The 13,073-nt window shown below is 39.9% G+C and overlaps 1 protein-coding gene across 14 annotated transcripts in view; it reads right to left on the bottom strand.

The window, feature by feature from the left end:
- LTBP1 (latent transforming growth factor beta binding protein 1) overlaps window positions 1-13,073 on the bottom strand; it is a 443,172-nt gene that overhangs the window by 31,467 nt on the left and 398,632 nt on the right. For all 14 annotated transcript variants that reach the window (XM_043468289.1, XM_043468293.1, XM_043468292.1 and 11 more), the window contains 5 exons: window positions 11,386-11,562; window positions 10,423-10,509; window positions 9,675-9,803; window positions 8,860-9,000; window positions 7,708-7,878 (listed from right to left, as the gene is read on the bottom strand). In XM_043468289.1, coding sequence (XP_043324224.1) covers window positions 7,708-7,878; window positions 8,860-9,000; window positions 9,675-9,803; window positions 10,423-10,509; window positions 11,386-11,562 — 705 coding nt within the window. The remainder of the gene's footprint in view (window positions 1-7,707; window positions 7,879-8,859; window positions 9,001-9,674; window positions 9,804-10,422; window positions 10,510-11,385; window positions 11,563-13,073) is intronic.

Genomic DNA, 13,073 nt, shown 5'->3' with positions numbered 1-13,073 from the left:
TGCCATCGAGCTTCAGAGAACACTATTTAGGGAGCCACTCCTGCCTCCCCCAACTACCAGAATCCTCAGATGCAGTTGCTGCCTTAGCAAGAATGAGTGCCCACGACCTATTGGACCAGAAGTGTGAAAGCCTGTTCTGGAGCCAAGGCTTTACTTTGCACTGCACTTTAATGCTCAAAGCTGATGACAAGCACTGGATTTATTCCTTAAATTCCTCCAGCACTGTTTCCATCAGTAACTAATTGTTCCCCAAAGCAGGACTGCACTCCTTGAGAAATTGGAAGGCTCAGTGACAGGCTGGGATTCACCCAGGGCTTTTATTGATAGACAGACAACGTGGTCCTTTCTGAAATATCATATATCCCTCAACAGCATCATTTAAAAGGTCCAGTAGCAGAACAAGCAAATCAGTTTTAAAATTCACACATTCTCTGCTTCCTCTTTGAAAAATTAATAACAGCATTAAAGGCGGTTTTAACAAAATCAGGTTGAATGCTGTCAGGTATGTCAAGACCCTTGCTAGTGTGGTCCAGGGACCAGTAGCAGCTGCACTGCCTTGGGACTTCAGAATGCAGAATCCTGGCCACCTCCCCTCCACCCAGAAACTAGCATCTGTCTTTTTAAAAAATAAGATGGTCATGTAGTTGGCATGCCCATTAATGTTGATGAAGCAGTGGTCTAGAAGAGAAAGTTTTACATGAGGATATTATTTCTGCATTTGTCTATCCTTAATTCATGTCCAGATGCTATTAGGTAGTTGTGTACTTTATAAGAACCCTGGATTTCAGTTACATTTGAAAATTCATTTGGCCTGAGTCACCCAGCAGTAGTAGCAGTAGGCGCTAAAATCTTCTAATGCTTCCAATGTCCTTGCATACTTCCTGGGTAGCTCAAGCAGTAAGGAGTCTGCCTGCAATGCGGGAGACCTGGGTTCGACTCCTGGGTCAGGAAGATCCCTTGGAGAAGGGCATGGCAACCCACTCCAGTATTCTTGCCTGGAGAATTCCATGGACAGAAGAGCCTGGCTGGGGCTCCATGGGGTCGCAAAGAATCGGGACATGACTGAGTCACCAACGCTTTCACTTCTCACATGTGTCAAGCACTGTGCTAAGTATTCATGTGTTAACGTATTTGATTCTTTCCACAACCCTGTGAGGCAGGTGATAGTAGTTTCATGGGAGGAAACTAGGCCCGGAGAGACAAAGGAACAAGGCTATGTAGATAGAAGGTTGCCAAACCAAGATTCACACCCAAGCAACCAGGTTCCAGAGTCCATGTGCTCACCCCTCAGCTCTGGCCCTTCTCGCCTGCCATAGTCCAGCAGAAACACGCTCAGCGGGAGATGGTTTGGTGTAGATACGATCAGAACATCAGGTACAGCAAGGAAATGCCAGCTAACCACAGGGCTTATGCAAAAATTGCTTAACTTTGCCATGGATTTCTCCCTGGATTCAGGGTATCCCTAAGTTTAGTCCAAGGCCCATAATTTCAGGGCTATGTAAGAAATACTCCTTCTGCACTAACTATTTACTTCCTATATGCCAACAGAAACGGAATAGTGGTTTTCAATATGTGTTTCTTGGAACCCCAGGGTCCTTCACCAATACCTTGAGAGCCTAACTTTTTGTTCTCCCTGCAAGTAGCAGTATTAATGAATTTATATACTAGAAGTTAAAATAATATTTCAACTGACAAAAGACTATCATTTTTTAAAAATAAAGAGTTAAAATCACTGATTTTGAGGAGTTGACTAAGTATAGAGATTCTTTTTGGCAAATTTATCATCAGTACTATGTGTGTTTAAGTTAGGAGGAGTACAGCAGTGATGCTAAACTTTTTTAATTTGGCATGTGGTACCACTATTTCTTCATACCACATACTTTCCTAAAAAAATATTACACAGTATGTGTTTGTTCACATGATTTGTTTGAATTTACACTTAAAATTTTGTTTTGTAAAATCTCAGTTGAAAGTCAGAGAAGGCAATGGCACCCCACTCCAGTACTCTTGCCTGGAAAATCCCATGGACGGAGGAACCTGGTGGGCTGCAGTCCACGGGGTCGCTAAGAGTCGGACACAACTGGGCGACTTCACCTTCACTTCTCACTTTCATGCACTGGAGAAGGAAATGGCAACCCACTCCAGTGTCCTCGCCTGGAGAATCCCAGGGACGGGGGAGCCTGGTGGGCTGCCGTCTATGGGGTCGCACAGAGCCGGACACGACTGAAGCGACTTAGCAGCAGCAGCAGCAGTTAAAAGTAACTGATGAGGGACTCACCTGGTGGTCCAGTGGTTCAGAATCTGCCTGCCAATGCAGGGGACATGAGTTCCATCTCCGGTCTAGAAGACCCCACATGCCTCACAGCAACTAAGTCTGTGCGCAACAACTACTGAGCCCAAGCTCTAGAGAGCCCTTGAGCCCAACTACCAAAGCCCGAGCACCGCAACTAGGGAAAGCCCACATGCAGCAATGAAAACCCAACGCAGCCAAAAAGAAATGCATGTTTAAAACTTGATGTAATATTTCAAAATTAATTTCTAACACCAAAATAACTTGAATAGTCAAATCTAACTTAAACTTAGATTTGATTTGCAAAGGCACTACCTCATCAGATTTACATGCAGCAAATACTTAAATATCACAGGATCAGGACAGGGACAGAATAAAATGAAAATACGTGCAGAACCTTTCATAAAGGAGTTTCCATAACAGGAAGCATGCCAGAACCCAAATGTTGGGGTTGTAAATAGAATATGCAACAATGCTCCTACAAATCAGTAAGAAAAAACGCAAAGTCCGATCAAAGAAATGGTTGAAGGATGTAATAATTCACTAACAAAGAAATAATAAATCATCTATAAACAAGGAAAAGATGCTCAAATTCCCTAGAAATAAGGGGGACGCATATAAGATACCCTTCTTGATCATATTATAACAATTTTAAAGATGACTAGTCTTTAAAAGTTATTGGTGCTAAAATGGTATGATGAAAAAGGCATTTCAAATACTGTCATTGGAGAAAGCGTAAATTTGTATTTTTGGAGAGTAAAAAGTAAATTTAAAGGTCACATACTTCTTGACCTAGTATTTTCATTTGTAGGAATTTTCTTATCGAGATACTTCCAAAGCTACATATAAGATACATACATGAAGGTTCACTGCAGCATTGGTTTTAAGAGGAAAATCAAGATTGGGGCAGGACAAGGGTGGGGGAAGACAGTCCAAATGTCCAGTGCCGGAGGTGATTAAATAAACCATGGTACAGGCATACCTTGTTTAAATATGCTTTGCTTTACTGTGTTTTTGCTTTATTTTTTAACAAATGGTAGGTTTGTGGCAACCTTGCATCAAGCAAGTCTCTTGGCACCATATTTCCAACAGCATTTGCTCATTTCCTATCCATGTCACGTTTTGGAAATTCTCACATTATTTCAAACATTATTATTTATGGTATTTATTAGACTGGTCTTCAATGTTACCATTGTAATTGCTGTTGGCTGCCACAAACGCCACCCATATGAGACAGCAAACTTAACTGAATGTTGAGACGAAGGACTTGGAATATCACGTAAAACTAGCTGAGAAAGCAGCAGGAGGGTATGACAGGATTGACTTGAATTTTGAAGTAAGTTCAACATTAGGTAAAATGCCATTAAACAGCATTGCATCTCAAAGAAATCATTTGTAAAGAAAGAATCAGTTGAGATGGCAAATTCCACTGTTGTCTTCTTTAAGAAATTGCCAGTCACCCCCATCTCCAGCAACTATCCCCTAACCAGTCAGCGATCATCAGTATCAAGGCAAGACCCTCAACCGGCAAAAAGATAACTTGCTGAAGGCTTAGATGACGGTTAGCATGTCCTAGCAATACAGTGTTTTTAATTAAGGCATGTACTTTTTTTTTAGACATAATGCTACCGTACACTTAATAGACATAAATACTTTACAATGTAAACTTAAGTTTTATGTGCTCTGGGAAACCAGAAAGTTCAGGTGACTTGCTTTATTGCAATATTCATTTTATTGTGGTGGTCTGGAACTGAATCCATAATATCTCCAAGATACGCCTGTACAGATTGCCAACATCCGTTAGATCATCAAAAAAGCAAGAGAATTCCAGAAAAACATCTACTTCTGCTTTATTGACAACGCCAAAGCCTTTGACTGTGTGGATCACAACAAACTGTGGAAAATTCTTCAAGAGATGGGAACACCAGACCACCTGATCTGCCTCCTGAGAAATCCGTATGCAGGTCAAGAAGCAACAGTTAGAACTGGACATGGAACCACAGACTGGTTCCAAATTGGGAAAGGAGTACATCACGCTGTATATTGTCACTGTGCTTATTTAACTTATATGCAGAGTACATCATATGAAATGCCATGCTGAATGAAGCACAGGCTGGAATCAAGATTGCCAGGAGAACTATTAACAACCTCAGATACACAGATGACACCACCCTTACAGCAGAAACTGAAGAGGAACTGAAGAGCCTCTTGATGAAAGTGAAAGAGGAGAGTGAAAAAGTTGGCTTAAAGCTCAACATTCAGAAAACTAAGATCGTGGCATCTGGTCCCATCACTTCATGGCAAATAGATGGGGAAACAGTGGAAACAGTGACAGACTTTATTTTCCTGGGCTCCAAAATCACTGCAGATGGTGACTGCAGTGAAATTAAAAGATGCTTGCTCCTTGGAAGAAAAGCTTTGACCAACCTAGATAGCATATTAAAAAGCACAGACATAAAATAAAATAAAAAGCAGAGACATTATTTTGCCAACAAAGGCCCATCTAGTCGAAACTATGGTTTTTCCAGTAGTCATGTATGGATGTGAGAGTTGGACCATAAAGAAAGCTGAGCAGCAAAGAACTGATGCTTTTGAACTGTGGTGTTGGAGAAGACTCTTGTGAGTCCCTTGGACTACAAGGAGATCAAATCAGTCAGTCCTAAACGAAATCAGTCCTGAATATTCATTGGAAGGACTGATGCTGAAGCTCCAATAGTTTGGCCACCTGATGTGAAGAACATTGGAAAAGTCCCTGATGCTGGGAAAGATTGAAGGCAGGAGGAGAAAGGGACAACAGAGGTTTAGATGGTTGGACGGCATCACCGACTCAAAGGACATGAGTTGGAGCAAGCTCTGGGAGCTGGTGATGTACAGGGAAGCCTGGCATGCTTCAGTCCATGGGGTCGCAGAGTTGGGCATGACTGAGCGACTGAACTGAACTGAACAGATGCCTGCACGTGCATAAAACAAAGCTTGCATATCCATTTAAAAGTTACCATCTTTCACCAGTTCTATGACACCCTACGCTGTAAAATACATCCTGAAATAATAGACATTAAGATGTGAAAAAACAGCTTGTAGCCATTAATAGATGCCAGTTATACAATACCTCCAATTTCAGAGATGCTGAAGAGTAAACCAAAAAACATGTGCCTAAAATCAATGACACAGATTTCAGCTTTAAATACTCTTAAATATAAATATTCTCTTAAATATAAATATATATTATCTTAAATATAAATATTATCTTAAATATATTCTCTAAATATTCTTTTAAATATATCTTAAATATAATATTTATAAATTTATAAATATTCTTATAAATATAAATGTATAATAACTAATATAAAACTTAAAATATAGCAATAATCAATATATAGAATTAAAGATTTGGATGATGACAAAGCCAACTGTTAATAGTGAATACCTTCAGAGGTACAAGCTATGAGGTATAAAATAAGCGATAAGCATATACTGTACAACATGGAGAGTATGGCCAGTTTTTCACAATAACTATAAATGGAGTATAACTTTTAAAAATTGTGCATCATTATATTGTACACTTGTAACTTCTATGATACATCAACACTGTACTTCAATTTAAGAAAAACAGTGAACATTTTCAAGGAGTAGAGTCAGTTGTGATGGGGTAGGTGGAAGGGGACATAACTTCGTAATTTTTTAGAAGTGTGTGTATATATATATATATATATATTTAAGTAAACAATAAAAACACTGCCTAAGTATACTTGAAAGATCTGAGCTATCCAAGCATCATAAGAAGATGACTCAAGTCATATAGCTTATATTCACTTCCTCAGATTTCATCTTCCTCTCCTCATGGCATCTGCCAGGAACAGAGGCAACAGTGATGCTAATAATCTGCCACACTCCTGGTTACCCTGCTCCACCTAAATCCTCCCAGTTCTCACAACAACATAACAAGATTGATGCCTTCACTTTATAAATGAGCTGCACTGGGTGAGGTTCTATTTCCCCAGTTCATGCCACTGCCATGGGCAGCTCTGAATTCCAGACCCACATTTTCTGGCCCCAGAACCCACCCTCTTTCCGTTTCTGGGCTACTAGCATTACCATCTCTACCTTTATGTGTTTGTTCTTCCCCCTTTGCTATTCCTTTTCCTTTTCCTTTTATGGCATTTCAAATTACTTTCTTTTTATGCTACCTTGGTTTTAGGTTATTTCCAAGCTAAAATGCTAATTTATTAAATGATTGGAAAATTACATTCTAACTAACTACAAATTAGAGCATTTCCTTTTTCCAAGCAATTCTTTCCCTCTTTGCCATTCTGAGAATTTGTTCATGATGAACTCCTGCACTTTATACCTACACAGAATTTTTCTAGCTTTAACAACCAATTCTATAGTCAAAGACAAAAATGCTATACCGAAGACTTTCAAGTCTTAACAGGCGATAAGTAGCTGCAGTGGTAAGAAGAGAAATAGGCGATCAGCACAGACCCCGACAGTCACCAAGCAGCCCAGCCTGGAGCCCAGAGCTGGTACCTTCAAGCCCTCCTCCCGGATGAAGAGAAGGCAGCAGACTGAGAGCTTCGCTGATCCCACTTTTTCGGTTTGACCCCAGGTTTAAACCTTGAAGGGCTTCGCCAGTGGCTCAGCAGTAGAGAATGTGCCTGCCGCGCAGCAGCCACAGGAGACATGGGTTTGACCCTTGGCGCTGGAAGGTGCCTTGGAAGAGGGCATAGCAACCCACTTCAGTGTTCTTGCCTGAAGAATCCCATGGACAGAGGAGCCTGGCGGGCTACAGTCCATGGGGTTGCAAAGAGTCAGACACAACTGGAGCGACTTGGCATGCACACACTACAACTTCAAAGTCAAGAAGATTTGTTCAAACACATTTCACTTACTTCATACTCGTTTCCTTCATGGTTCTAGCCCTTCTGTGGAGGGGGGGAACCCTTCTATTCCACAAAGAGGTTGACATAAAAACTTGAGCTTTGGCCTATGGAGAGTGTCTAGTCCCTGATACTTTTTGCTCTAAGCAGAAACTATCAGAAGTGAGAAGGACTGTAGGAAGAAAAGAAGTATCAGGAAATAGAAATTCTCAAGACCTATGCCACCAACTGCTAAGATGCATTATGTTTCTTTGGGTCATTTATCATTCTTTGGAGGGAAATAAAATGAGGGTTTCAAAAATTAATGACAATGTCTGGATTGGAGGCAAACCAGGAGTCAGATGTTATGTAACCTGCTCTCGTAATGCGCGCGCGCGCACACACACGTACACATGCATGCACACATACCTCTCTGATGAAAGGAAGAGATCAGGAGTGAAGGTGAAGATATTTAAGTAAAAGAGAATTATCAGCTTCCACAGGAGGTGAGCAGAACCGGGTCACAAACACCTCCAGCAGAAGGACTTGGCCGGGGCTCACCTGAGTCTTTCACGGGGCAGAGGGCGCACTGCATACCCCAGGCCTCCCCGTATAGGCAGCAGCACTCCGTGTACGTCGTCTGCTTGCCGACAAGAGGCCGGCTACATACATACTCGTCACTCAGATGTTCCCAGCACAGATCCTGGTAGACATCGGTTTCTTCAATTTGCTCTGAAAGGGAAGACACGGTTCCACGACAATTGCACTGCTATTCCTATTTCATAGACACTGTGGTAGAAGCCAGCGAGTCTCAAAGTTTCCATCCCGATTTCTAAGCGTGACTTCCAAGTAGAAATCTGAAGCCAGCCTGGTCTTTCCATGGATCAAACCTCTGTCATCTCCAACTGGGTGTCATTCCATCCGCTGAAATTCAACCTGCCCATCATGTTCCAATTAAATCCTTCCCTCTGTAGCTTCCACATTATGTAAAACCCTCCATGATCTTGCCTGTACTTCATAATCCTGATGGACTTCTTATTCTTGCAATATCTGATTTTTCACATTTACTCTTCTGTCAAATCCTACCTTTTCCTTCTGCACAAAATTTTGTGGATTCAGCCTTTTTCATCCATTTCATCTGTCAAAGCCCTGAACTAGTAACACTTCATCCTAGGGTTCTTAATTTTAACCTTTCTACTTTTCAATAGATTTCAACCAAAGCAGTCTCCTGAATGTGCTGATACACTGACCAATTAAGTTAATTATTAGGAGCACACCACCTTTTCAGGGATGAACAGGGACTCCTACCAATGGACTGCAGAGCCCTCCACCACTGATGAATTCCGCCCTCTGCTCTGCCCAGCCTCATCTGTGTCCTCTATCCAGTCAAGCAAACCTAATTATTTTCCCTTCAACTTACATCTTCCTCAGTTGCCTTCGAGGGTTAAATATGATCAACCCTCAGGTATGGAGGAGCTCTGCCATCTGCTCAGTCACTCCTTGTCCTGTTGTCCATTAAATCAGTAAGTGCAGGGTGTTAAATCTGCATATTGATGATATGAAACTTATTCTTTCTCTTAGCATCTCATTTTAATTTTTTCAAAATACCCAAGGAATCCGTTTTTCTATTTTCCGACAGCTCACATTTCAGTCAAAAGGAAAACCTTATGACATTTATTTGGACACAGACTTGCTTCTCACATCCAAACATACCATGTGATTCAGTTGGTCGGATACATCTTTTTTCCGAAGCATCCAGGACCATTGGGTGGGTACAGAAGCAGTTATAAGAGCCTTCTGTATTAATGCACTGGCCATCAATGCAACTGCTGGGGTCTTGACACTCATCTATATCTTAAGAGAAAAAGAAATGAAAGAAAATCAGCAATCAGTTGCACCTCATACACTTAACCAAACTTAATACACCGCTAAATTTAGTCCAGATTTCAAGGTCTGCCACATTTTAATTAGCTTCACATCATCATCCAAAAGAGAACAGCTCTGACTATAAAAATGTTAAGCTGTATTGATTGGAAAAATAACATTGCCCTACAGCTGCTGACATTAAATAAGGAAAGAAAACATTTAAGAACAGGATATACTTAGAAATTTAAGATAAAATGCCTTTTTATGACAGTTTTAAAATTATTTCCTTTTGCTATGTTTTTCTGCATAGCATATATGGTTTTCTGCTTAGGCATTAAAGTCTGGGTCCGTATTTAAAAATGACTTTCAGTGTATGGTATGAGTGATGAAACAGGAGGCTCCCCAGACCAAAAGAACATTTCAGTTATACCAGTGACCTGAATTATAATTCCACACTGAATATTAACTCTTCAAAATCTATTCAAACAGTAGTTTGAAGGATTTTTATTTTCTTAAATATTGCTCAAGAAGAAGATGCATAAAACATTTACAGATCTTTTCAACATGAGATTTAGATTCTAAGAAACTTTTTATACACAACAGTACTATTTTTTCCCCATCTATTTTCACAGCACATCACAAAATATCCTCTTAAAACTTACCAAAGCACTGCAATTTGACAGGATCATAGTATGTCCCTTGCTTACAGTAGCATTCATAACCAGGCTGAGTGTTCATACAGAAACCATTTTTGCAGATCTCTTGTCCAAAAAGTAGGCATTCATCTGCATCTATGGGGGAAAATGGTCATAATATCTCTATCACTGAGATGTTAAAGTGAGTGGTTTATAAGGAAATACTCATATGTGTAGTTTAAATTTCACCAAAGTAAAAAATCTGGAATTTATTTTAGAATTACAGGCTAATAACATGAAATGTATAAAGCACATCGACTTTCGCTTTCTTCTTTTCCATTCCTTGTCACTAATCTATGGCCATTAGTAAAAAGTCTTAGCAAAGTAGGATGCTTTCTAAAAAAGCAAAAATCTTTGCTTTGTTGATAACCATTAAAGGCCAACATAATGATCAAATTTATATTGGTCCTAATGTACGATTTTTAATATTGTCCAGGAATAAAAGAATAAATCTATTAAAGTACAGAATTTTGTATTAAGTACTTTTACATATGTTACCTTATTTTATCCTCATGACAGCCTTTGAAACATCATTTCAGAGGTGGAAACTCAGAATCTTAAGTGAAGTCCCACCGTCATACAGTCTTACATGTTCTAATTCCCAAGCCACAGTTCTACCTAGAGATTACTGCGTAGAATTCGAACACAAGCCATACTTCTACTTGAATGGCAGATATGAACACTCATTGCAAACTAGTTTCTGCTTGAAACTGACCTTTATAGTTCTCACCATCAACACCGTAAGAGGATTCTTCCGAGGGGACAAAACCTTTCCCTCTAGGACACATTTCAGTGAATTCAGCTGATTTCAGAAGAGACAAGGAAAAAAAAAGTTGGGGAAAAGAAAAAAAAAACATCTTCCATGACTTTTTTTTTCCCCATGAGTATGTTTTCAATTCAGTTTTGCTTTCTCAAACTCAGTAACTTAAAGGTAAACCTTGCCATCTAATTCAGACAAATAAATTCAGTACAATCTCAGAATTACAAAGTAGGTGCAAATAAACCTAATGACTTCATAAGTTTACTTATAATTTTAAAAATACTTGATAGTTCACTCATGTTATTTATCCATGTTTTACTTATAAGTGCTTGAGTGTTATGACTTATTTCACCATTACTATGGTCTCTAGTATTTTACCTGGAGGAGGGCATGGCAACCCACTCCAGTATTCTTGCCTGGAGAATCCCATGGACAGAGGAGCCTGCTGGGCTACAGTCCATAGGGTCACACAGAGTCAGATACGACTGAAGCGACTTGAGCACTAATATTTTAAATTTTTAATAAGAATCCAACAAGAAAAATCTTGACTTAAATATACAAGCTCTAATTAGGAACAACGCTGTGTCAGTGTTAGAAAAAAATCATTGCTTTTACATTAAAAATGGAATAAAACTGAATTATCTTTCTGACAAAATATCATATGGAATGTCACCATAACAGCATATTCTGTGATAAACAGACGTTCAAGAATTTATATTGAGGCGGGACAGGGTTTGGTTCTAGAAACCCTGTCCTTCTAGAAACCCAATAGAAGGTATCTTACCTCAATCTGACTACAGCAGGTACCAGCAGATGTCAGCGCTTTGAGGCTTCAGTAACCCAAATGAGAACATTCCTAGACCCATGAGCAGCACCCAACAAATACCAGTGTGAACCCAGCACTCAGCCAATTCTTACCAGTGCCCAGGACCGGGCAGGGGAAAATCTCACAGTTATCGCCCCACCCAGCACCAGAGGTGCAGCAGCACTCCTGCTTGGTGACATTGGGAGCCAGCACGTTGTCACAAAGACTGGCGTCGTTTAGATTATAGTAGCATTCTTTCTTCTCTTCTCTGGGCTGATCTACTTCTGAATCTAAAGAGAAAGCAGAAAAGAGCGTTGACAGGATGCATCAAATCTACCTGCATTGCAATGGAATCGAAACACAATGGACTGGATGTGCCAATGGCACTTTATTTACAGAAGGCTGCTTTCTATTCTGTATCAGATTCTTCCACTTCAAGATAAAAATGCACTTGAATCCTGAATTTTCGTGGATTTCTAACCCACCCCAACGTGTAAATCTGTCAAAATCATTTCCTTTGACGTTAACCAATTACTACATTCATGTGAATTTGGCTGTGAGTACAGTTTCCATATCTGCTTTCTTGCCAAACATAGGGCCATTCTTTACTGAGCTATAACACCTACTTAAATCAATGAACATTTTCCCTGACACTGAACCAGAGATGTGAGGCCACTCATAATATTTAACCCTTAGATAGTTATTGAGTTAACCATGCTCCCCCAAATCTTCCTGAACAGTGCAAAGCAGAGGAAGACAACCAGAAAAACACTGCAGTAACCTGAGTCTACAAAATAATCTAACTACTCAAATTGCTGCAACTGCATGACTTTGAATGAAACAGTAATAGCCAGCTAAGCCTCAGGAGAGCATTTCAAGACCAGGTTCTAGTCCCAGTGCAAGTGTGTCCTAAAGAATATATATTCCAACAGAGTCCATTTAACTTTCTGTCTAAAAACAAGGTGAAATGATAGAACACAAATGATAAAGACCTCCAGTGAATTCCCTTGTGGTCCAGTGGTGAGGACTCTGCACTTTTCACTGATGAGGGCACAGGTTCAATACCTGGTCAGGGAACTAAGGTAAGATTCAACAAGCTGCACAGTTCGGCCAAAAAAAAAAAAAAAACAACAACTCCACCTAGTTTCAGACAATACTAATGACTTACTCCCATCAGATTTGAAATCTATGAGCAAGTTTGTGCTTTTAAAAACGATTTAAAAAATCTATTACCTAGGAAAGGCTATACAGTTCAAATTACTGCCTGATCCAGTTAGAATTTATTAAGTTTCAGTTTTATGCTATGTCAAATAAAAAGTTGCTGTAATCATGATTGCTGGGAGAAATACCAATCTGCATAACCTGAGATATGCAGATGACTCCATCCTAATGGCACAAAGTAAAGAAGAACTAAAGAGCCTTTTGATGAAGGTGAAAGAGGACAGTGAAAAAGCTGGCTTAAAACTCAACATTCAAAAAAATAGAGATCATGGCATCCAGTCCCATCATTTCATGGCAAATTGATGGGGGAAAAATGGAAACAGTGACAGATTTTATTTTGGGGGGCTCCAAATTCACTGCAGATGGTGACTGCAGACATGAAGTTAAAACACGCTTGCTCCTTAGAAGAAAAGCTGTGACACACCTAGACAGCATATTAAAAAGTGGAGACATCACTTTGTTGACAAAGGTCTGTCTAGTCAAAGCTATGGTTTTTCCAGTAGTCAAGTACTGATGTGAGAGTTGGGCCATAAAGAAGGCTGAGCCTTGAAGAATTGATAATTTTGAACTGTGGTGCTAA

Source organism: Cervus canadensis, chromosome 5, assembly GCF_019320065.1.
Source record: "Cervus canadensis isolate Bull #8, Minnesota chromosome 5, ASM1932006v1, whole genome shotgun sequence".
Classification (NCBI taxonomy): Eukaryota; Metazoa; Chordata; class Mammalia; order Artiodactyla; family Cervidae; genus Cervus; species Cervus canadensis.
Note: the sequence above shows the minus strand (reverse complement) of the source record. Positions and strands in the feature narration are given on the sequence as shown.